The sequence below is a fragment of the Ptychodera flava genome, chromosome 16 (genome assembly GCF_041260155.1).
Source record: "Ptychodera flava strain L36383 chromosome 16, AS_Pfla_20210202, whole genome shotgun sequence".
NCBI lineage: Eukaryota > Metazoa > Hemichordata > Enteropneusta > Ptychoderidae > Ptychodera > Ptychodera flava.
The window spans coordinates 31,580,810-31,607,639 of record NC_091943.1 but is presented as its reverse complement, the minus strand read 5'-3'; the positions used below and the strand labels follow the sequence as shown (position 1 = coordinate 31,607,639).

General features: G+C 36.9%; 1 protein-coding gene and 1 long non-coding RNA gene across 4 annotated transcripts in view; one reads left to right on the top strand and one right to left on the bottom strand.

The window, feature by feature from the left end:
- The window catches only part of LOC139114593 (uncharacterized), a 23,922-nt gene extending 2,145 nt beyond the window's left edge, over nucleotides 1-21,777 (top strand). The window contains exons 1-8 of one of the 3 annotated variants that reach the window (XR_011547904.1): nucleotides 9,323-9,485; nucleotides 9,760-9,949; nucleotides 15,036-15,178; nucleotides 15,745-15,864; nucleotides 17,218-17,475; nucleotides 18,096-18,301; nucleotides 18,627-19,982; nucleotides 20,139-21,777. Coding sequence is in view for 1 of the 3 variants with exons in the window: in XM_070676407.1 (XP_070532508.1) it covers nucleotides 9,771-9,949; nucleotides 15,036-15,178; nucleotides 15,745-15,864; nucleotides 17,218-17,475; nucleotides 18,096-18,301; nucleotides 18,627-18,965 (1,245 nt within the window). In the remaining 2 variants the exon portion in view is untranslated. Of the gene's footprint in view, nucleotides 1-145; nucleotides 1,095-1,575; nucleotides 9,486-9,759; nucleotides 9,950-15,035; nucleotides 15,179-15,744; nucleotides 15,865-17,217; nucleotides 17,476-18,095; nucleotides 18,302-18,626 lie in introns of those variants that run through there. The other 2 variants (XM_070676407.1, XR_011547905.1) reach the window with 2 other exon arrangements.
- LOC139114594 (uncharacterized) lies at nucleotides 21,777-26,830 on the bottom strand. Its single transcript, XR_011547906.1, has 3 exons — nucleotides 26,728-26,830; nucleotides 24,725-24,795; nucleotides 21,777-22,466 (listed from the first exon to the last, which is right to left on the bottom strand). It is a non-coding gene; the product is annotated as an uncharacterized lncRNA (long non-coding RNA).

Below are 26,830 nucleotides of genomic sequence, written 5' to 3'. Positions count from 1 at the left end.
GTGTAATATGTTTTGTATCGAGGGTTTAAAGGGAAAGCAATTCATTCAATGCATTCAATTCCAGTTTCCTTGTGCATGTTCACTGTACGATAGTAAACATATGGTTGTAAAATTTCCTTTCTTTTTCTTCTACTTTTTTCAACAGCCAAGCATGAAAGGCCTGCTGAACAATCTTAGTTTCTGAACTTTTGTCAAATTTAAAAGTCCAGACACATATTGGTCACTTTTTGGCCTTTTGAATGTACAACTATCAAATTTTAGGGGTTTTTTCCCATCTATGTCCTTAAAGTTAACAACTGATCAAAATCTTACCCTTATTATAATTTAAATTTAATTAGTCACTGATTTTAGATAATCAATTATGATAACATTTTGCATAAAGTAGTATTACAGTTTTATATCAAATTTCAATTTACCTAAAATATTTGTAGAATGAGATTTCACAGTCAAGGTTTCTGTTCCAAACAATAATGGCATGCTTTGATTAAAACAAAATGTTTTGTAGATCATAGTTAGCTTGATATATACATCAAATATCATTGAAAACCATTGTTTGTAATATTTCTTAGCAAGAAAATTTGACAGTGAAGAAAACTTGTTTGACAAGAACTTACTATGATTCAAATTGAGTTTTCAAAACATTCTGAGTAGGAGATTTGCAATGTTGAGAATTAACATGAACAAACTTTTAAATGATGATAACAATATTTGCAGTTTGATTTTTCTTCTTATAAAGTAGATGCTAAAATAGACTGAACAATTACAGACTAAAACTTTCCATATACAGAATATAGCAAAAGCAATCATGTTGAAACCATGTCTGGCAAAGGACCTTAAAGTGACCAGCATGAAAGCCAAAAATCCCAATTTGCAATGTTGTTGCCGTCATTGCCATAGCAGCACAGACAAACAAAAAAATGCATAGACACCTTTGAAAACAAACCTACAGAAGTTTCTGAGTAAAGTTACACTCCCCTGAACCCACCACCAGGGATACAACAATCCATGCACTGGACTTGCATCCAGACATCCATACAGCTGTGTCAACCTACACAGGCCTAGGGGGTCTGCTGTCCTCAAGACAAACAGAAATGGTGAGTTTATGGCATTTTATTGAATTATTTACTTATTTTACTTTAATTTATTAGTTTCAAAACCATCATACAGTAAATATTTCCATTTTGCCCCCTCAATTCATTTATCTGTCATTTGAATCTGTTCAGTGTACAGCTTGTCTACTTGGCCAGCAAACATGTACATTGTCAACGCTCAAAAAAAGTTTCATCAGTAATTCATACAGGTAAACGTTGGGTCTGTCTCAAGCCAATCAGATGTCCAGATTCCAGCTTAGCATACTATAATATGAATTCATGGTGATAATAAGCAGCTTTTCACATCATATAAACAACTTATTCAGAGTGTTCTAAAAGGAAGTGAAGCTAACTTTAGCCCTCAATACATTACTCTTGTTTTGAATGAAAAACACATCATGGAATTTCAGAAATAATACCACCCCAAAAAGGATGAGTTTCATGAATTTTTAATGGAAAATTTATTGTTTTTTATTCGTTTCAGGAAACCTTCGATGAAAGGTAGAAGTTTCTGTATGTCTTGTAAGTTGGTGAGTAAAGATTGAAAGGTGAATTTATTTTCCTGAGTTGTTAAAGAGAGGATACAAGATATTGCTCGAATTTTATAAGTATTGATATCCACATAACTGACATTTGGAATTTTAGTCTCGATAATTTTATTGCATGTATGCAGCTGCAAAATAAGAAAATGAAGAAATATTCACAAAATTAAATGTCAGAAGTTCACAGTATTCAACAATTGGGAATTGGTTTAACCTCAACACTGTGCAGAGGACATTTTAACATTTTTTTTAGAATCACAGCTGCTCATTGTATCCCCACTTTAATAACTTACATTAGCTACCATTTTCTAGTTTGGTATGTGCACAAATATCCCAATCAAAATAATGTCAGTTCAAAAACTATCAAACCAGAAAATTTGATTTATAAAATGGTGATAAATTTGCTAGCAAGAAATTTCAGAAAATATCACAACAAGGTGAATGAATGAAATGTATGAATGAATGTTTATAAACCCAGGGATAAAGCAATGGCTACTGTCTGATGCATGGTATCTGATGCACATGCCAAACATGATATGGTTTTGCTCATAAGAAGATTGTCTCACATTTCTGACATACTACTGAAAAACCAAATACACATCACTTTTATATGCATTCACTGTGCACTGTGAATGATGTGATGTATATCCTGTGTAGGCCTACCAATGGTAGACTGTAAAGATCACTTCATACTCTGTGCACTTCAAAAACAACAAACTCAACCTGATTCTAGAATCTGTTACGCACTTTTCCCAAAGGTTTGAACCATCTTAAGTATACAAATGTAACTCCTGTCAGGGGTACAATTTCAAAGCAATTAGAAAAAGATTTTCCAGGGGTTATGGATTTCAAATAGTTCCTTGAACCTTAGAAGTTAGATTCTGAAACTACGCAGGATAGGACAGCTGGAAAACCTCTCACTAAAAATATCCACAAGATTACGTTTCCAATCACTCCCATTTCAGTATTTCCCACAGCCATTGTTAAAATAGATTCATGAATCAAGTTAACACATGCAATATTCACATAAAGAAACAGATTATCCTTGCAACTAACTTTTTATCATCACTTTGCGAGATCAAGGTAGAATGCGCCTCGAGGACAGATATTCAGACTCTCAAACGTTTACAATTCTTTTCTGGTCTACCACTTGTGGGGTTTCATTTTAAAGCTCTTGGAGTAAGAAAAGTTTTCTCCATCTTAGTTTTTTGAAAATCAAAATTTTACTTATCCCCATAGAGTTAACATGAGGGTCGTGGCCATTTTGAATTTAAGATATTGGTAAATCCTGGGTAATTTATTTCTCTAGTAACAAAATTTGCACTGTGACCCCCAGTTTTTATTCTTTATTTTAAAAGAGGATAGTTGAAAGATTCCTTGAGGAAAGTTTGAGCAAAAGTTTTAAGTCTTTTATTTTCAAGGCACATACTACCTTAAAAAAATTAAAAAGTTTTTGGTTTTGATTATGCTAAAGTTAACTGGTACACCTTGATTCAAATTTTTTGACTTGCATATCTAACAGTATTAACACACAAATTTACAGTTCTTTGCAAATGTACCTACTTTAGTTTGTTTGGTTCAAGGTGGGTATATTACATTTTACTTTTACTGGATATACAAATTTCCATCACAATAGGACTAAAATGTGATTTTGCTTCAACTTTTAAGTTTGTAAAATATATAAAAAATGTATTGACTACCAAGTAGAAAAAAATGTACTCAACCCCCAAAGTTATCTTTCAATCTTTACCACAAATTAGTATTAATACTCAAGGGCCCTGTATTGCCAAATGCTGCCCCATTTCTCTTTATCATAATTTGTCAAAGTGGTATGACAAGAAGAAATTTGATGCTCTGCGTCTGTGTAATGTTTTGGAGAAAGTGTCAGTGAACCAACCCAAGAAGCACTGAAAGTACTAGCTCAGATGACAGTACATCAACGTCATACATAATATATAATATATTCAGCATAGAAATGTGTTCAGAGAGTCAATAGATTTGAATGGATTTCCTGAGGAAGACTATCCCGATGGCAAGACTATCGCAATGGAAGACAATACCAATGGAAGAAGAACTGACGAATTTAGTTACACCTGAAATGACCGGTATTGACTGTATTGATAAGTGTAGGCTACTTGAATGAAACCTTCTGAAGTGTGATATTGTCAACTCGCTCATTGACTGCCAGATGGAGATTGGATCACTGGATTGTCAATTCTGTGTCATGGAAAGAAGATGTATCATGGAGATTTAGTTCATTTAGGAATTAAGAGCAGGATTTACCATTACAATTGCTGGGATTTATTTGTTTTAACATTGGTAAGGTGGTAAAGACCTTCCCCAACGGTGGGTCAAGTGCTGGTAACCTCTGACCCCATAAAGTTTTTTTCATAACATAAACAATAAAGCATGATGTCATTAGAATCTGATGACTATCTGGATGATAAGTGGTGATTTGAGAAATTAATGGGTTAGGTGGTAAAGACCTACCCCAACGGTGGGTCAAGTGCTGGTAACCTCTGACCCCATAAATATTTGGTTTTATTTTACAAAAACAGTAAAGCATGATGTCATTAGAATCTGATGGCTATCTGGATGATAAGTGGTGATTTGAGAAATTAATGGGTTAGGTGGTAAAGATCTACCCCAACGGTGCGCCAAGTGCTGGTAACCTCTGACCCCAACAGTAGGGAAAGCTTGAGGTTGGATTCATCAACAATGATAGATATTGTCTCGACAGGAGAAGTTTATGGGTAAGGTGGTAGAGACCTTACCCCAACGGTCGGTCAAGTGCTGGTAACCTCTGACCCCAATTATTGCCTGTATAAATATTGGAATGCATGATATGGTATGAGCACTTATTGAAGATTTTTTTTGTGAAATGTTCATGATGATGGAATTTCAGCTCTCTTTGTTTTGGACATTGAAAGGGTGAGTAAACACCCTATTGCTGGTCAGAGCATTGGTCAAATCCTACCTCCCTGCCTTCAATTCACTGTTTGGCATGAAGGAAGGGTTGGGTAGCCCGCCCCAGCACAGAATTTGAAAAAAAGAGAGTGCTAACAACAAATATATATATTTACATAATAAATTATTTTCCTCAGCTATTTCTATTGTGTAGGTTTATTCATTCAATGTTTTGATGATTTCATGAAAAGAAATAAATCTCTCTGGTATAAATATGAACATAGAGTTCTGTCTTCCTTGGAATTTGTTTTAAAAATAATGCCTTTCTGTCATGCAAATGAGAAATGACTGACTGTGGATGTCTGTCTAGTGGAGGAAGCCTGAGTGTTTGGTTATTTTATTCCAGTTTGGTCAAAATGAACTACTAAAAACAACCTTTCAACCTGCATTACTTCAGATCCACTTTATTTTCATTTTCATTATGAAAAACCATTTGTGCATGTGCACATTCTGGAACACATATGAAGAAGTGTTGTCTGTGAGTAAGACGTGATAGCAAAGGAATTAGAGTTCAGTTAAATGTATGTTTGTCTTCCCCCTGGCCTGAGAGTTGCCTAAAACAGTCTCCCTTCAGACTATTTTGAGGCAACTTCAGGGCCTCAGGCAACCAATATATGGGTTGGTGTTACCCTCACGGCTGGTCAATATGTGCATATTATCATATTATTTTAAAATTTAATTGTCTTTGGTTTTATCACATCTCCTTAGGGTCAAAGGTCACATACAAATGTAAAAGATGTCACAAAATATACATCATGTGATCAAGAATTCCATTGCTCTTTTGCATACAGACTTTGATTCTGTCCATTTAATTGAGATATCAGCGATGTGTGTACCCATATGTTGTCGTCATTGAAATTGAAACAACATTAAAACCTGACTTTGAATATTGGCGCCAATTTTGAATGACTTTTTTCTTGACGCGTATGTAGCAATGTATTAAATCTTTCCCGTTCAGCGCGAATATCGACTTTTTAGAATTTTTAGAAGACTGCTTCATAAAAATTCAAGAAAATGGCAGAATCGTGGCATCTTCCTGTCCCCTCAGTGTAGAATTATGATATGGACCGATTTTTTTTATACAGAAAATGACCTCGTTTTCAAAATGGTTCGTCCGTCATCTCAGTTAAGAATTACTGCAAAAGTACATTTCTCTAAAAGAAAGTTTGAAACACATGCCAAATACATGGTCGCTTTTAACCTAGTATAGTGTAGATTCCGTCTTCAAAATGTCCTTTTATCGGGGATTTGCTCAATGTGGATCTTTGGTATTTTCTCTAAGTGCGGATCGGAGAGACATACTCACGTGGGAAGGTTCAAATGGGGAATGTCACGGAGGAACGTCACTCATCTGGTAGAGCGATCTCGCTCAGTCTGAGAGGTACATATACATGGAATCGTGCTGACGTCCGCATAGATCGACACGAACACTGGAATTATTGATTATGGCACTTTAGGGAGCCGTCTTTATTTACGGCCTGGGGGTGGGAGGAATGTGAGGAGGTCACTTAAAAACTTGAAAATGTCAAGTGGGGGTTGCTCAAAATGTGGAGAGGAAGAAGGGGGTAACTCAATTTTTTGCGCGAAATAAATTGAAACACTTCTCAGATTGCACGATTGCACACGTCAATTTCTCAATATTTTCGATGCGAGAGGGGACCCCTTTCTCGTGCTCTCCCCCTTAGGGTGTTTAACAGTTTTACTAGTAAGAGACAAATTGAAAATGCCTCTCAGATTGCACCAGACTGCACCATTGCACACATCAGTTTCTCAAATTTTTCACAGGATCTAGGACAAAACTAAACTGTTGTGAATTCATAATTTATTATCATGGAAACATTATTATATTTTAAATGATTCAGTTCGATAACCATTTTGACAGTTAACCATACCAAATTTAAGCTTTTCATTAGAAGCTGGCAGCTGGAGAAATGACACAAGAAGGTCACAGATTTTCCATTCCTGCATATTCTTTTGTCTTCAATCTCTGGCAAACTGAGAACTGTTTTTTTTTACAAGATGTATTGTCATTGTTTGGTTGTTGAATATATTGTGACTCAAAAGCTGATCATGCAAAAACTGTAATAAAAATATCGGTGCTCAATGTCATTTTCAAACAGTTTTACTCAGTGCAAATTAAATTGAAACACCTGTCAGATTGCACCATTACACACATCAATTCCACGCAAGATAGGAACAGCCCCCTCTGACACTTTCTCCCTCAGACTTTCGCGTGTCCCCCCCCCCGTACATTCAAATGCTGCCCTGCCAGATATCCTAATGAATACCCTGTCATGATGGCCAACCAAATTACAAGAAGATACTAGATTGTTGGATATTTGTTATAGCGTGAGCTTTAATATCTCTATTTTGCTGTGACTTTGAATTTTGTTTTGATTGTTTCACCTTTTTCAAACACCATAAGATAACCGATCATAGTCTTGCAGGGTAGATCAGGATTTGAAAGGTCTTTACTATTGCTGTATTTTGTAACAAATGGGCCTACGTGTATTGGTATTTAACTTTTCTACGTGGGTGGGGGGTCAGTCAACATTTCAGCGTTAGAAAGGGAGGTTACTTAAATTCATCGTGGTCGGCAGGGGGGGTTACTCGAAATTTCGGAGTTTCCCATGAAATTCCTCCACCCCCGGCCGTAAATAATGACGACGCCCTTACATTCGGTATAACATGGCACATCCCAATAGGCAGCGGTTAAGGGACGGAAAGATTGGGATTTGGGTTGAGTAGAATGGGCTAGGTCATCTCTCACTGTTAGAAAGTATGACATATCAAATAATATCAGAATTTTCACGAAGCTGAGAGTCCAACCGTCTCGTTATTTCGTAAAAATGCTATTTTGTCGTTCTATTGTTATGCGCGTATGTACAACAATAATCATGATTGTGAGTAGAGCGGCCATTTGGAAGTATCATTCGCGCCATGCACCATTTTCAGCTATTTCAGTATCTCAATGTCAGTGTCGGCGTCCAACTGCCTTATACAACAATGGTTTCTATTGATGCGCGTCTCGCTTGTGTTCGTGTTTCTACGCGAAATCCAGGTTGGGTGAGGTCAATATCATGTGAACTCGTTCTCATTTAGGAGTGGAGAAGTACAAAATCCAAAGCATAGTTCGACAGCGGCACTTGTTGCAGGTGAGTAAGAATCGGGTGAGTGATTATTGACTTGCTTGAGGAAACTCGGTTCATTTTTCAAGTTTTGAACAAAAGGGATTTTTCGAGGAAAAAAATCCTATGGCAAAACATACAAAAGGTACAGATTTATTGGATGTGAGCCCGTTGAATCCCAGTGAGCTGTAGAGAGGACCCTGGGAAGGAATGGGTACTACTTTCTCTCTTCAATTCTTGATATCTCTAGTAAAAGGCTTGCATGTGCCACCGACGTTCTTTTCTCCCCTAAATAGTCATTTGACCACAAACTGCTATTGTCAGTTCAATGGCCTGTACGTGTTGAAGTTGTCCAAGCATTAAAACAATCAGGCTGAGTCATCGAACATCATGCACTAATATATTGCAACTTCGCTTGCAAAGGATGTTCATTCGGGCAGGGACCCTCAGCAATGGATCGTTAAATATTCCTAGAAATTTTCCCTCACCTCAGTCAGAAATATCACAACGGCAAAAACATCTTTCTGCAATCGCATTAGGGATTTAATATAACAATTCCGTTCAACAGTGTTTTCATTCTTGCTTATTCTTGCTTAAAGTACGTGAAGAATATTTTATTTGAAAACATGTGTGCGACTACTTACGACAACAATAATTCAAAAGGGTAATTTATTTCTTTGTTCAATAAGGCCGACACTTATACACTTTAGGAAGGTACGTCATTTCGCCAGGAAAGTGCAGGCGGCATATGTCCACAGCTGTTTAAACTGACAAAATCTCTTTTTGTTGACTATTCTTTATATTGTGGAAAGTTGGTGACGTCGGTTATCATTTTGAAACTTCTTGAAGGGACAGTTTACAAAATATTCCTGTAAGCTGATGGACAGATAACACCATTCAGAAAGTATCATAAACTGACTTTGCTGCGAATCCGTAGTAGGCCTTTGCCACTCGGGTAGCTTGGTTACTGGAGTGGCCCAAGAGAACATGTCAAGGAGTGGCAGGGCTCGTTTTCGCAGCAAAAACTGACTTAGTGTGCCCAGTAAGTTTTACTGGCTTACCATACTTACAAAAACATTGGCTTGCAAAAACATTTAATTTAAGGCTTTTCACTTGAGACGTATGTGTGTGTGGCTGTCTCGGAAATATATGTGTAGACAAAGAGATCTCACTACCCTCCGAAAATGGACAATGCCGCACAGCCAAGAGTAAAGATTCTTGCCAAGAGTTGACATGTATCAGTTTATCTTGAGAGTCTGTTTGCAAAGTTGAAAGTCAATTCTACTCTTTCTGATAAAGTTTTAGATGTCAAAATTAAAAGAACGTACTTTTTTTAATGTCGACTTTGCAATGACCATGCCCGTGCGTGTATAGAATAGAATAGGATCTTGGCCTTCTCGTTCGTACTATACGATGAAAGAATTTCCACGCACTATATCCGTGGCTCTACGATGATATACGTTGTTACTGAGATAACATACATAGGGTTGGGATGACCTACGTATGAATAGCGGTTTGGATGACAGGGGTCGACCATTGAAATGAAATGAACCTGAAAAAGGTCACATAAGAGAGAGTGCGACAGTGTCAGGTCAGTGAGCTGCTGTGAAATATCGAGCGAGATCCATCCGCCACAGCTTTGGCCTGCTTTACTGCTTCATTGACTGGTCCTGCGGACGCATACATGTAATTGTGTTTGTCCTGATTTGACCCGACAGCGACTGTGTGTTACAGTGATTGTCACAGTGATCTCAGAGGTACCTTGGTTTTTATGCTGATTTTGAAATGTAATACCTCTAAAGGCTGATTCATTTATGCTTCTGGATGTCAAGCACCTAGGGAGCGAGGTGTTCCTCGGCAGTGTTTGCAATTTTAAAAGTTTACTACTATGTACTGACAAGACAATGAACTTTCACTACATTACCATTCCACTTTATTAAGACACATCGATATTTTACCTGATTAAATATCAGTGCTGATTTCAACCCAAATTTTTCACAAATACCTATGTATACCTGTGCTGTATTTCAGGGGATACCACAATGTCTGACAGCAAAGATACCGAGTCTATCGTGAAAGTCACCTCTGAAGTGAAGAAGTTCCCACCAACTTTTGGTCGCGAAATGAGAGAGCAAGAGTTCTTGCTGGACGAGGAAGCAGCATTTCCGAGTCACTGCTCTCTAGGAACCATTCCGAGACGAGTTATGGAAAGACAGAGATGGTAATTGTAGTTTTCAAAATACTGTAAATGATAATGGTTATAATGGCTGCAAGACCTATAAACTTTATGTGAAAACAGCATTGTGTGCAATCACTATGACAACTGTGTAAAAAGTGGTGTTTTATTTAGAACATTATGTGCATACAACATTATTTTACGTTGAACTAAACACTATGATATTATGACTACATATAGTTGTGTTTGATTTGCAAAAATTAACATATGTCAGGTATGAAAGGGTAGCTCAAATCCCAACTGAGACCGCCAACTGGGAATCAAAGTTGGCTCAAAAAGCACTCTGTGCACGTGATCAGTCCCAGTTGGCTCAAAATGCACTATGGGACTACCTGTGGTAACACAGTTACGAGTGTTTAGATACATAGCGGCCGCCGCGTAATATGCATATTATTCTATGCATATTACGCTGCGGCCGCTATGTATCTAAACACTCGTAACTGTGTGTGGAAACGCAGCTGTCTGTAGCGGCTATACAGGTCATCAAAGGTCAACCCCGCCACGGAAAGCTGAGTCTGGTAGGGAAAATGGCAACTTGGGTCGGGACTTTGAACGGCAAAATAAACACAAGTGAGTGTAATTCAATAAAATGACCTATACCTGCCTAAACTCTGATTATTGCTCGTTCCCTAACTCCTTTTGTGAACAAAATCTCTTGTTCGTTTACGTAATTCGGCTGATTTTCCAAGGAGTGCTCAAGATTCAATCCGGCAGCGGACTTTGAGTGCTCTTGTCCGTGGGAGGATTGACCTTTTGATGACCCGCATAGACAGCCTACTCCGCCACAGACCATAGGGTCCTCAATCTCCGATGATATTGATGATGATGATGATTAAATATTTAAAAATGGAGAAAAATAAAAATATATTTGGACTCTGTAAATTTGTTGTTGTTGTTGTTTTTATTATTGTTGTTGTTGTTGATAGTATTTGCAGAAAAGAACAAAGTATGCGCTGCGAAATTCAATACAGCCTAACTATACTATGCGCTGCAAAATTCAATACAGCCTAACTTTACCCAACGGATGTCACTTCATTGCAACACACTTTTTTCCCATCGCCAAAATTGCACCTAGCAAGACCCTACGTCGGAGATTGAGGACCCTATGCACAGACAGCTGCGTCACGGTCCACGGCTATCTGGGACCGGTCCCATGCAGTTCGCCTCCAGGACTGGTCATGGATCGGTTCGCTTGCAGGACAGGTCTCAGTTCACTAGCTTCAGGGACAAGTCCAATTTGTGAACTGGGACCACTATGAAAGAACCCAGTTACCGGTACTTCGTACCAACAATCTGTTAAATGTTTTTATCTTTTTTACCTGCAATAATTATATATACCCCAAGCCAAAGTAATTTAATTCTTTGTTTTGCATCTGTGCGCACATATTAGGTTTTTTGAAGTTTTCATTAAAAAAATTCTATGTGTTTAAATATAATAATAATTTATTTCTCATATTCTTTTGAAAAAAGACAATAATTTTTACACATTGAAGCGATACACTGAGAAAAGGACTGAAAAAGAGTTGCTCTAGGCACTAATCGACTTCAGTCCCAAACTCAAGAAAGATTGATGTACAGTTTTTTAAATGTGGCGACTGTTCCGATATATCACAGTGACAGATATTACAGAAAGTTAATGTACTAGGCATGAAGCCTTGGAGAAAAATACATAAAAACACAAACTTCAGCAAAAAAGCGAAAAGTAACTGTGAGAGAAAACGGTCTGAGTTACAAAATCAACAAAACTACAATTCCAGTAAATAATTTTTAAGCTCTCGTTTGAATCTAAATCTGGAAGTGATGTTTTTAAGATCCTCTGGAATGCTGTTCCATACTACAGTACCAACAAATTTGATTGAAGTTTGTCCTAAATTGCTTCGGATTTAGGGGGGTTGAGAACATTTTTGTCTTTGGACCGAGTACTGTACGGGGAACAGTATGATTTGAAATTCATAGGAAGTTTATCATGTAGAACATCGTAAACGAAAATTGCGACCTGAAGCTTGCATTGTTTATACACATCAAGAATTTTAAGTTATGAGCGTGATAGCTACTACCCGATATGATACGCACAATTCTTTTTTGAATGACAAAAATATCTGATAAATATGACTGGTATGTAGATCCCCACACCTCTAAACCAAAAGAGATGTGAGGTAAAACAAATGCATTATACAACATTAAAAGTATTGTTTGGGGAACCATACATCTCAATTTATAAAAAATACCAGTTAGTTTACAAATCTTGTTTTTCAGATCCATGATGTGCTGTTTCCAATTCAACTGGTTGTCCATTTTGACTCCAACAAAAGAAGTACAATCAACTTCTTTTAATACAGTATCTTTTAAATAAAGTAAACCCTCGATTTCCCATGCAGGACTTTCGTTTGTTACCAATTACCATATAGACTGTTTTAGCAGCATTTATAGTTAATTTGTTACAATGATCACACTAGTTTATCACCTTTGAAATTCTAAGTTAACTTCGTTGAGAGTAAAGATATTTAGATTTTTGTGAAAAGAGTGGAAAAGGTTTGAATCATCCGCATAAAGTCTAAAATTGAAAAAACCAGTACAGTTTGGTATTTAATTGATATAAATGAAAAATATGATTTTACCGTGTAGCTTTTCTGCCAACAACTCTTTGTTGAGACATTTAAAATGCATCATTCGAAATTTCAACCTGTCGTTCGATGCGCACAGTACAAATGCTGGTCTTTTGATGATTCAAAATGTTTGGTGTAATACAATTAATAACACATGAAGATCGGGCAATATCACGATTTGTGGCCTGCCTTCGGGCTGATGCATGCTCCTGGCCGAAATATTGATTGTACCCTCGCCTGGGCTCCGATATCATCGATATTTCGGCCAGAATCACCATTCCTTGGGCAGGCCACAAATCGTGATATTGCTCTAACTGTCATGTGTTATTTAAGTATAAGTTAGGTTATGAAAGGAAGTTTCTGATACAAATCTTGACTGGATACTTATGTAGTTACATGGAAATAATCAAGAAAGTGTGTATTTTAATTTTTGTGTGTGTGTGTTTTGTACCGCTTATATTTTCAAACATTTGAGAGGGCACAAAAAGAATTTGATTACTTTGGCCTTAGGTGTGTGTGGAAATCCTATTGTACTGATCATGATCATAGAGAGACTGTGTACTGATGAAAAAAGGAGATGAAAACAATTTGCAAGATTAACAACTCATCAAGGCATACAAATTTACATTAAAAACAACAAACAAAAGTTAACAAAAACTCGCCATGTTTAATAGAATTGCAATTCATTTGAAGCATGAGTGATATCTTAATTTGGACCTAGTTTTATTTCTGAACAGATATACATAAACAGGAGAGAGGCAACCATCAGTGGTTAGGTCTACAACAATAGAAATGCATGTACAGCAGAATCATTTCCTGTTACATGGAAGGAGACATCAATAAGGTGATAATATAAGACAAAGGACTTTTAATACACACATTAACAAGTCAATAACATGCACTGCTTCAAAACTTCATTGATAGCTAGTAGATATGTACAGTAGCAAATGTTAATTGCTGTCTCACTGTTTTGTATTTCATCTGTATGTCTGTCATAGCTCTATGGAACTATGAGTCCCAGAATTGAAATGAGACCACACTGTCCTAGAATGAAAATGGGAGATTTTAGCTCTTCCACACAAACAACATATACAACTTTTACGTCAACACACAGAACAGGAACAAAACAAATGCACACTATTGCTACAAAAAAACACATTATAGTGGGGTGGGAAACATCTTTCTCATTTTATATCATGGTTTCAGTTAATCTACATCCTTGTTCACCCCTGTGGCCAGTTGCAGAGTTTAACTGGGACCGGTCCTGGAAGTGAACTGGGACTAGTCTTTGAGGCCAACTGGGACAGGTCCTAGAGTGCATTTTGAGCCAACTGGGAGTCCCAGTTGGTGGTCCCAGTTAGGGGTTTGAGCTACTACATATACCTTCATATGTGCCGGCACAGCATTATTTTAAATGAAGTGGAAACACTTATTTAATGCTCATATAGCATGAGTCAGTGTAGAAACATTGTGTGTACTATACAGTTCCATGATGCAATATGGTTAAACCGAGCATGCTCATGGTACTTTCTCCTATATAATGGTACAACCATCGGATCAGTGGAATCGGGGGAAAATGAAAGAATATTCTGTGAAGCTGCAGAAATCAAAGATACTGGCTGACATGGTCACATACTTCAATTATTTTTTTTTACTTTCATTACTAAAGCTTTTTTTATCTTATACACCGTCACAGCTCCCATGAAATGTCAAAAAAAACATAAAATCACGCTTGATTGTATTAAATGGGTTATCCAAGGATATGACTGTTATTCGTTTAAGTGAAGGAAACTCTAGCTTTTTACACCTCTGTTGTAATAAAATTACAACCAATGTGAACGAATTGAATTTATTCACGGTTACAATGGTTTTTCACAGTGGTGTAGATATTTGAGCAGTGAAAAGTATTTTTTCTAATCCAATTTTGTTTCTCTGTGTGACAAATCTGCATTCCGTGAAAAAAATTTCAACAACCGATGAATATATCTTTCTAGTATAATCTCATATGCTGGTGTATGTACAGTATTCAATATACATAATTGAGGGATTTTTCAAAGAATAATTGCATTTCGAGTCACATTCCGAATGTGAGCATTGATAAACTTTTAATTATTTTTAAGTAAATTTTCCGTTCAATGCGGTGCTTACTACATGGTTCTTGTACGGTGTAATACTGTCATAAGGTAGCAAGATGGTTTGGCAATGAGGGAAAAGTTTTGAACAACTTTTCAGCTATCGCTTTCGAAAAAAAGTTGCGTGCTTATGCATGTTTACGGTTACTGATCAAAGACCGAGAAAATAGTACGTTTGATGTCTGAGCCCTAGCAGAATTCATACACGCATACTTTCTCATTCAACAAATTTTCCTCTTTGTTTCCTGAGTCAGACAATATTTGCATTTTTTAATTCAAAATATTTTCATGTGTGTTTTTTTTTTTTAAATCACCGTCAAACTTAAATTTCAGGTTTGAAGACGAAGCAGAGCGCGCTCCAGATTATTTCTACAAACACCGAACACCCACTTACTATGAAGATGCTTTGAAAACAATCGGGGACTTTGTTGGTGCCGACCCTAAGGATTTAGCATTTGCAAATAACGTTACTACAGGTGAGAAAACCAAAAATATTTGAAACTAGAATAATTTTTACAGTGTATATGTGCTAAATGTATTTCATTGCATTCTTTGAAGTCTGCCTATACTACTAGGTATTTTCCAAATTTCTTTTACTACACAAAAAGAGTGTGAAGTCAGCCATTTTGTTTTCAAACAAGTATACCGGTGTTTAAAACTAACGACTAAAACTAAGAGGTTAAGTCCTGAATTATCGAGAAGTTAATCATTGTTAAGGTTATAGTGTACTTTAACTGGGTACAGCACTGCAGCACAGTACCTTGTCAGTAAGTTATTCTCCAAATGACGCCAGTTGAAACAATCAAAGGCGAGAGTTGTACGTTCATGACAATTCAAGTCTACCTTCACCCATGGAGCCTTGCCTTTATAGAATATTATCCACTTGAGCTATAGAGTCGTAATTGCTCATAGAAATCAAACACAAACGTGACATTGGTTTTCATAAAAGCATTCTCTTATTGTTATTTAAATACTCTGTAACAATGACGATTTCATTTTCCTATTAACATATTTAATATGAATGCATATATTTATATCACAGCTATTAATGGTATACTAAGATCTAAGAAATGGAAACCTGGCGATAGTATTCTCATTACAAATTTGACCTTTCCTGCCATCAGTTTTACCTGTTATGATATCTGCGGCGGTGAAGAAAATGGTGAGTTACCATAGCAATTATTACATATCATCCATATGTTCATTAGCAAATCAAATTGACATGGTATGGTTACATTTTCTTCACTGCTGTTACATCTTTGTGTCATCACCATATATGGCAAGTTTTAATTAACTTTGATCAAGTCCTTCCATACGTCTATTCCTAATTGTATAAAGTTCATTAAATATGGAGATGAGCATATCATTTGTTAGCTGTGGGTCCACAGCTGTGGTGTTTTCGGACGGGATTTTTGCCTTTTACGGGCTGGTTTTGACTTTAACGACTTTTAAACCCCGCCACCACAAGTCGTAAGAGTCAAAACTAGCCCGCAAAAGGCAGAAATCCCGTCTGAAAATCCCACACCTATGGACCCACAGCTAATCATTTGTATGAAACTGCTAGATGACCATTGAAACTGTGTTATGCGTTTACGATCGATATCTGTCGCAAGATTCATCAGATTTGATGAATTTATTCTGAGACTATCTTACTTCGAGACAACTAATTATGCAAATTATCATTAATTATGCAAATCACTCCCACAAAATAACTCTTGCGATTACCTACCAGATTTTATTCTGATCCATGTGGCATTTCTTACTTTCAAAGTCCTAATTGCAATAGTTCATTAAATATCCAAATTAGCAATCAAATTCCATGTCATCCTCATTACAAAATTTTATTTACGTTATATACCCTTGTATGATACATATTTGAAGCTAGTCGCAACATATTTTGTACCGTCATTCTCGATTTAAGTCCTTTTTTCTCTGATATCATTATGGTACAAATTAGAATGTTTGCCAGTCACACCAATCAAAACCCATGTAGTTCATGTCATTCACCTACTGACCCTTTGTAACAGATTACATGCCGATTTTTAGGAATCGCACCAACCGTACAGAAGATCGGCAGACAGTGATATGGCAATAGCTCACTCTTGTGAACACATGAGCTTATACTATTTAATAGAAAGCTGGTTCAGATAGGTCTTTCGGTTTGCCTTGATCTTGGCGAATTGTATTCCATCGTTCAAACAATGTTCCATTCAAACATGGACCTTATAATATAAGATTCAGCAAAGTCGACTTCTTTGACATCAAGTTTGTGCAAATGACGATTTAATTACAATCATATGTAGATCGCCTTTTTTCGGCATTGCTTTATGGTCTTTTCTCGCGCAGTCCTCGCCTCTCGGACACGACAAAGAAATATCTACATCTGATTTTTCCCCTGAATGGTTGCATGCCCAAAGATATTTCATTGATAAAATTTTCAAATTATATCCTCCGTGCTATACTTTTTTTCTTGTCTGTGCTTACACTTTATCCGTTCTTTCCACTTGTGACAAAGTTGGCGTTGTAAAGATCACTTTCCCAATCAGGAACAAGGAACAAGTGATAGATGCATACAGAGCAGCTCTGGATGCCAACCCTGGGACAAAATTGGCTGTCATTGACCATATCGTCAGTTACATGACTTATGTAAATCCAGTCAAGGATTTGGTTGAATTGTGTCACAGTAGAGGAGTTGAAGTGGTCATAGATGGTGCGCATGCGCCTGGACAACTCAGACTCAATGTACCTGACATAGGGGCTGATTACTATGCTGGTAAGAATACTTATGCAGCTTATGGTTCGCACAACCTTAAGTTTGTAAACCATAACCCTTTTCAAAGCAAACGTATTAAACACAGCCCTTGTATACACAACCCTTCAAATCACACCCCTTTGAAAGGTAACCACCCAACAATCATAAACACAACCTTTGTAAATACAAACAAAATTGTAGTATAGACAACCCTTAGACTACCCTTAACACACAATCATCCAACCTTTACAAACAGACACAGTTAACACAACCCTTGTTAACACAATCTGTACTATCACAGCCCTTGTAAATGCTACCATTTTACCATCATAAACGCAACGTTTGTAAACACAACAGTTGTAAACTCAACCTTTTTAAGTCTAAACAACTAGGTAGATACAACCACCGTAATCACAACTCTTGTTAACACACTTGTTATAAACGATCCTTTCGGTAACAACGCTTCAACATATCAACAAATGAATATTATTTGAGTTTAGAGCAAACAAAACAACAGATGGTTGAATTGTTCTAGTCACAATGTATACTAACATATATATATATATATATATATATATATATATATATATATATATATATATATATATATATATATATATATATATATATATATGTTACAGGCGATATCTACAAATGGTGTTTGGCCGGTCGCTGTGCTTTCCTTTGGGTTGATCCGAAACACCAGAAAACTGTCAGACCAGTTGTCACTTCAAACAACTATTACAAAGACTGGAGACAACAGTTCTTTTCCCAAGGAACTAGGGACTACAGTGTCTTCCTGACTGCTGGCGATGGTCTAAAATTTATCAATGACATAGGGGGTATGGTATGTATAAGTCATTGTCCATCGTTATTGTGCTTATTTTTTCAATACGTTCAGATGACAATTCAGGATATACGATAGTCTTTCATCATATCAATACTGTATTCCAATGTATGACAGAATAGACCACACGAGCAAGATCTGTGAAAGTAGTGCAAAAGTCGAATTCACTGTCCAGGAAAATGACACAATTGCACCATAATCACTCTAGAAAATAATGATTATCTCTTCTTGAAAGTTGCCAAACGTTTGGGGGCTTTGAATGTCGGAACGCTTGTACATCTCAGTCATCCTTTTCCTCATTGCAAGTTTGTTCAATTTATATCAGGATGCTCTGTACGGCTACATCACTCCTTTGGTGGAATGGGCCGCAGACAATCTGACCAAAGCTTGGGGCACGGAGCATTTACAAATCCCCAAATACATGCAACCTCCGCTTATGAGAGCAATCGGTTTTCCGTACACCGACAGACATCCCATGACATATGATGGAACTATTGCCATCATGAAAGATCTCTGGGAGATTTACAAAGTACAGTGTATTGTCAATGTTGAAGATGGACAGTTCTGGTGTCGCTTGTCCGGACATGTCTACACTACCAAGGATGATTTTTGCAGATTCAGAGATGCCGTGCTTGACTACGTCAATACTGGAGCGAAGAAGTAAAATTGTCATTTGTATTTGGATTTTTGTATTATTTAGTTATACATTTTATAGGGAAGGAAATTAGGATTGTCATTATAAATACTCTAGATTCAAGACACAGAAGATAAATTCTTCTGGGTGATGGACAGTTGATTTTCACACTGAACTTGTGATGAGCGATTTACTTTGTATGGTAAACAAAAACCAAATCTTTTGGTTTACAAATAGTATCTGCAAAATATTAAAAAAATAAGAATTTCACACACCTGTCAAAAATCAATAGATAACTTGAATTCACATATTGAAAGTTGGGGGCAGTTCTAAAAGGTTGTAACTTAACAGTTTAATAGCACCGAGTTCACCTTTAAAACCCTTTTGAGCACTGTAATTTTCCTCGTCAAAATACCAGGGCAACATTTTACCAACTTTTATGAATTTTCCTGTAATTTTTTTCCATGATTTTGATTTACAATCAATTTCACATTTTATTTGTAACAATATCGATACTTCATTACGAAAAGAAAATTATTTTCAAGATCTGAGATGGATGTTACACTATCATATTAGTGTCTTTTCATTTAGCAAATGAATGATGATATTTGCTTCTCCCACGATCGTTCAGCACATTTAATATTTGAAAAGGACTTGCTACCATAAAAGTTTTCAAGCTAGGTAACAAATACATCTGTTAAAAAACGCCATAGATATCAGTCAGGTCTACTTCAGTGTTTTTGATAGTAATCGGTGGTTGGGGAACTTCAGATTTGAAAGATTTTGCAATGGTCTAAAGTACAAGTACTTCAAAGCAACGTTCAAGAAAAAGTTTTCGTATAAATACTCGCAATCTTTTTAAAATTATTTTTTCAACTACTGGTGGTGAATTAAAGAAATAGTGATTGAGAAGTATTTGTGAAAATTGAATGTCCTGCATGACCAGGCCCAGGGTATCACTTGTGTCAGGGAGAGAGCTTGCTCTAACCACAGACAAATAGAGGACAGATAGCACGCCTTTTGTTTAATTGTCGTCTCGGTAGACTGGCCTTTTCACGGCTGACTCGCAGCGTGTTTGCAAGGTTATATCTGATTGGTCGATTGTCACTATTCACAGCAACTTGGGGAGTTTATTTGTATTATTTAATTATAAAGGTAAGATTCTGCCGACCAATTGGATAACAGCTTCGAAATCGCTGCAAGTCGGCCCCCTTTTCATATTAAAATGAGCTTCACAGGTGTTAGACGTTTTGGAGACTTTGTTTGTGGTTGATAATTGCACGAGGTTATGCGAAAAGTATGACGAGATGGCATCGTGCTGCCAGTCGTGTAGCAACCATACTTACTTTGTGAGCTCTCGGGGCAGAAACACTGCTTCACGCGAATCAAAACATAACACGCCAGCAGTTTCATAATTACGTCCTTCCATGACCAACTTGTAAAAGACGATGTGAATGACCGTAAACCATTGAGTAAAAGCAGACAGTATCGATGAAAGACTTTCAAATTTGGTTCAAACACACTCATTATATATTCATAAAAATGTGAGAGGATATTTTAAAATGGTAAAACTCACCTTCCCGGAGCTCAAAACTTTCCTGTTTTCGCCAGCACGCCAATTCCGCTCAGCGCCTCACGACAACAACAACACGAACTTTGCCGAACATACTTTTGCTTAAAAATTGGCTAAAATCCAGAAACTACCGAAGGGTACATGGTCGGCACTCTTCGGAAAAGAGAGGCGAGAGCTACCTGAGGCGAGGTGTAGGACTACATGGAGGGCTTACGTAACCGCTTCACGCCTTGAACAATGCCCGTTGCCAGTCTGTCCCTCTATTTGTCTGTGCTCTAACACTTGACCAGCCCTATTTCTGTTGTTCTAAAGCCTAAGGTGGAGTGCACCTGAAAAACAGATGTTAGAATTCAAATTTTTACAAGTTCTTTTCTATCTACCACTTTCTTGGGGGTTTACAGCTCTTCAAGTAAGAAAAGTTTTACTCTCATATTTTTTGAAAATTAAACATTCCCTATAGAGGTAGCACGGGAATGATGGTCATTTTGAATTGTCATGTAATTCATGTAATCGAATTTGTTATGTAATATGACGCGGAACTTTGCCAGCGATAACGCTGAACGGAAGGTCATGGAATACCCTCTCCGATGATTATTCCGACTCTTTAAATTGCCTACTATGCAAATGTAATGTATAACTAAAATATAATACAAAATACAAAACTCAGTCGTTATATCTGGGCGTATATACGGTGCGGAATGATTCCAGGATGCAGTCAGGTCAAAGCCGTATCACGTAAAGTGACAGCGGTATGATACATCTCGCCGGGAAGACATTCAAGTAAGTGGGTCGGCTAAATTTTCTTTGTAATGTACTCCAGTATTTAGCACAAATTGCGTTTCTCACATTCTTGTCCATAAAGTAATATAAATTTTGAAAATGAATAGTGTAAAGATTCCTTGAGGAAAATTTGAGCAAAAACTCAAGTCTCACTTTCGAGGCGCATACTACCTTAAATGCAAAATTTAAATTCATGCAAAATGTCATCGTTTTGGTCCGATTTGAAGGATATACCAATCCAGAATAAGCAATGAACCGGTCACAAGTTCAGAGGTTTCTACACTATTATACTTGAAATTGTGTTTACACTATATATTGAACATTAGTGTCAAAAAGATACACAAATATCAAGGCACAAAAATATATAAATGTTTGCGGTAAAATGTTCATCCATGGATTTTGATCGTAATATTTAAAATTATCTTTTATATCCATGACTCTCCAGGAGCGATAAAAATAATTCTTGTATAAAAATAAGCTCCTTCTTGCACGGACAAATTCCCATAAGATAATATTGTCGAGTCTCTTTTATGATACATTATTGACTCTGTGAAATACCGTTTAGTATTCTTTTTTTATTCGGGTAGAATAACAGCGTGAGTAAACACTATAAATAAAATTGACCAACAGTAGAAACACAGATGAAATAATTGAAAATCATATCACAACTACGATTCATATCTCAGGCAATTCCATCTCATTCGATTTCGATGATTTCAGGACTATTGAGAAGAATAGATTTATTAATCTTTTGTTTTGCCTTAATGTCCGATGAGGAGTCGGCGTTCAAGTTCACAAGTTTGACTTTTGCTGTCAAGGCCTGAGTTTTGGCCGCATCGGTCTGTGCAATTACAGCCCTCGCTTGGTTATTCGCGCCGTCAACTTTTGCCCCTTCGGCTTGTGCCTTTGGTGTCGCCATCTCGGTTTCTGACCGGGTCTTTTCGGCTTCGGCGTCGGCTTCCTCTTCACGCTTTTTCAAGATATGCTCCGGAGTCCAGAAGCAGATCCTGCAGACGTGTTTTGCAGTGGGAATCTTCTCTCTGTAGTACAACTCAAGGAGGAACTCATGTGTCGGTTTACCGTAAATCGTTTTAATTTTAATGTCGCGCCACCCTCGACTGCATGGAAGTTCTTTGCGCGCATTTAAAACAATCAGCGCCTCCTACCTCCATTGGCTCCTATCGCACAAAAAACATGACAAGATAACAATCCTTATAGGCTAGCGTTTTATGTGTGCATAGAAAAGTGAGGACACTCTAAGCGATTTCCTGGAGGTAGCTAGTGTTTGTCGTCGACAGCAAGAGAACCTTCACACAGTTTTTCCGTATTTGTTTGAATAGTTTCGCTTCACATTAGATACAGATAAACATATTTTGAATTAAGGAAACTGTCAGGCTGATTATCGGGTAAAATGGGACTTGTTGGCTAGACATAAGATAGTGCAGACGGTCACTGACTATTTTGTTACTATAAGTCAAGTTCACTAAGTTCAAAGACACATGTATGTACACATACTCTCATGTACATGAATTATGAGAACAATTATGCAAACCTAGGCAACGACTTACCGACAGACTTATCTATATCGAACCCCCAGCCCATTTATTATACAAAAGTGACTGTTGACACAGTTAAAAATATCAGAATGTTTAGCCCCAGTCAGTTAGTGACGGACCATTAGATCTTGGGAGGGGGTGGTCAAAAACAGAAAAAAAAATTTTCAGAGCAGAAAGTTAGGAAAAAAAAATCTTCAAACTAGTTTGCAAAATAAAAATAAATAATAAGAAGACAAAGGCGTAAAAAAAAATCTGCAAAAGTCTTTAAAATTTTGAATTTTTTTTAGATTTTACCGACAGAAAGCAACTTTCTGTATTTTTTAGTACATCCGGCACATTTTTAATTATAATTTATACGTTTAGAGTGACTGTATCCCTTATACTGGAAGTTGTGATTATCTTATCTTTTCAGGACTTTTGTATTCTGATCACTTGAAAATTATGAAATTATAGAACCCGTTTTCTACTTGTTTCCTGCGTACAAACCAAGCAGGTACACTAGGTAAAACATTGAAACTATGCTATGGTTGTCAAGACAGAAAGTTGTATTTGCCTTTTAAGATCAAGGTAAACAGATGCAGGCCACATCAGTTTCATTTTTTTCACAGCATTTTATTGCAATGATGAATGCAAGAATGGGTGAACAAGTAGAAACACGTCAATAATGATAAAACAACATATCAAGTCATTATGTATTATTTTGTTTTTAAAAAGGCATTTTCAATTCTTTTTTCTCAAAAAACAGCCTCAAAAAACAACAGCAACACATGTTTTAACATTCAACAATACACTACGTAGAATGCCATCTATCCAACAAATCCCAACACAAAAACACACAAAAGGGGTTGAACTTTGAAAGTTTCTCGATAGCAAATACTGAATAAATCTGCATGAATAATCGTTTTTGTGTAGCAAATTTCAAAGAAATTGGACAAGCCCTTTCAGAGAATACAGATTTTTTGACCATGAATGGCAAAAATTGCCCTAAAAAGACAAATATTGAAATTTCAACACATCTATACACATCCAATCAATTTGGACATGCTGCTACAGAGAAATAGATGTTTTGATCAAAAAAGGGCAACAATTGCTCTAAAAACACAAATATGCAAATTTAACTATATTATTTAGCTTATTTTAGCTTCTCAGCTTGTCAAAATCAATTGTAAATCATGAGATATGCATGATGTTTGGTGGGGTGCATGTAGCCATTTCACCACGCAGTAGAAAGGGAAGCCAGGAAACCAAAATAGTCAATTTTCAAAACTATAGGAAGCTACTGAGGAGCAAGAAGACCATGTTTCAGAGGAAGATGTGTAATCCGAAAGAAATGCTCCCAAAGTGCCACCAAATAACACCATTTTTATTTCTATTTTTCAAAAGCTCCAACAGTAGGAGGGGGGACACGCCCCTCCTGACCTCCCCCCGCAAAAATACTCCCCAAGTGCCATCAAATAACACCATTTAAATCTCTATTTTTCAAAAGCTCCAACGGTAGCAGGGGGACACCCCCTCCTGACCACCCCCCCGCAAAAATACCCCCCAAGTGCCACCAAATAACACCATTGTAATCTCTATTTTTCAAAAGCTCCAACAGCAGCAGGGGGACACCCCTCTCCTGACCTCCCCCCCCCCCGCCGTGACCGCTTGCGTGGCTGCTTGTGGGCTTGACACCACATCTTTGCCCTCTTTATCTTCAGACAGCGACGAACTAAAAAAAAATTATAAATATGAAATTTACTCTGAAAAAAAAATTTGCACAGCTAATCTCAATTGGAAAAAAAAAATTTCAGAAATTTACAATAGTAAAAAAAAAATTTTCACAATTTCATTGTGACCACCCGCCCCTCCAAAGGTCTAATGGTCCATCCCTTACTTACGTTTGAGTAAATGCCTCCCATGCTTCAATCTTTTACCACTCTCTGCAAATGAAATTGATTCCTTTGTTGTCCTGGAAACAAACAAGATGTTTAAAATCTATTATTAAATAATGGAAGATTGTAAAGAGTATAATATGAGCTCCTAGGCCTGTTCTTTAACTTTGTCGAGTAAAGAGATCAATTATTTGAGAAAAACTACCGATATCTTGGTTGAGAATTACTCCCATTTCAGCGTAATGTTGCCTTGGATATTGCGTTTCTACAATCATTCCGTATGTGCCTCGAAAGTGAAAGACTTGATTTTTTGCTTAAACGTCCCTCGAGGACACGTTCAACTACTCTCTTTCGAAATAAACGAAAAGCCGGTATCTACGGCAAAGTATGGTACAGAAACAAATGATCGCAAAATATTTACATGAATGACCGCGGTATCCGTGTGAACTCTGGGGAAAGACAATTTTCAATTTTATGACGATGAAAATTCTATTTACTGCACGAGCTTCAAATGAGCCCACACAAAGGTGGCAGCTCAAAAAAGTATATTAAATTTTGAGGGTGCATCTGCTCTCAATTTCTTCATTTAACACGATCGGGACTAATTTGGGATAATTGGATGGTGAAGTTATGTCGATTTTATCTACAAATTTAACCTCATCTAATTTCTTTGATGACACACTTGTTTTATGAGTAATTTGCAATATTGCAACATTCAGCTATACGGCACCTAACACTTTTGAGAAATTTGCAAAATATGAAATCCAATTATCCCAAATTAGTTCCAATCATGTTAATGGTCTAAACTGGATTTCGTTTCAGATTGATTATGTTGTGTTGTGATAAATACCCTGTAGCCGATTTAATGTTGTGTCCCTTCAGTCCAAAATTATCATGACAATTACAGAAAAAAAAATCATAAAAATTGGTAAAACATTACGCTAAAACTTGGGTGGGAAAATTACAGCACTCAAAGGGAACTATAACGGTAATTTTTTTGATACGTCAAAATCTTTTTGAACGACATTTAACAGCTCCTTGGGCAGGCACACCCCTTTCATCATACAGGCTATGTAAATTTCCTTTTTCCTTTCTTGAACAGTGACCTTCATATGTAAACTTCTAAGTGTCACTGGCTCAGAATTCGAATACTTTTGTGAAGAGATGATTACGACAGCTATATATAAATTACGATTTAAAGCGTTTGCATGGTTTAGTTGACGTTCGTTAGCCGGTTGACCTTGTTATCCGGGCCAATGGGCTACGTATACAATGAACTAAATGGATGCTTGCTGTTCTAAATTAGCTGCTGCAATAACTTGCAGGTGCCACGTTAACGTCACGGAAGAAAATACGATAAGCGATGTCATCACCTTTAACGCGGTACTATGGAGTCAAAATGTCATAGTATGTCCATATGCCGGTTAAGTTTCTTTTTCCTATCTACGTTTTACTTCCGTATTAACAACAATACATAAGCTTTTTACAAGTCTACGTGCCTGGTGTAAAGAGTATGTCCGACCATTTCAATAGTATAGTTAGTGAACATTGATAGGGAGTGTTGCTAACATACATTGTTATATGCAGACTTGCAGTTCGTATGGCATGACAGAAGGAAATTTTAAAAAGTCAAATGCATAACTTTTCATATGTTTCAAGCACAGTTACGTGTGATTCGATACATAGCGGCCGCCGCATTGTATGCATAGAAAAATATTTTTCTATGCATACCACACGGCGGCCGCTATGTATCGAACCACACGTAACTGTGGTTTCAAGTAATCATGTTAACAGGAGGGGCATACAAGTATGTTAACAACACTCCCTATAGACTGAACCATTTGAAACAATCACTTCGCCGAGATACCGCGGACAATTCTCATACAACGCAAAATATATTTAAAAAAGCATTTCTGTGATACTAAGCCGTGTTACCACTAAATTTCTTCACCAGTAAAATTGCGGCGATGAAAGATAGTCAGTACATTTCACCAGATTTCAAACCATACCTAGATATCCTTGGAAGTGTTTTCAATCTGTCGTTTGTTTCTAGGTATATATTAACTCTTCGTCGATAGAGGCCTGATATGTTACTGCGCAGCCGTGTACACT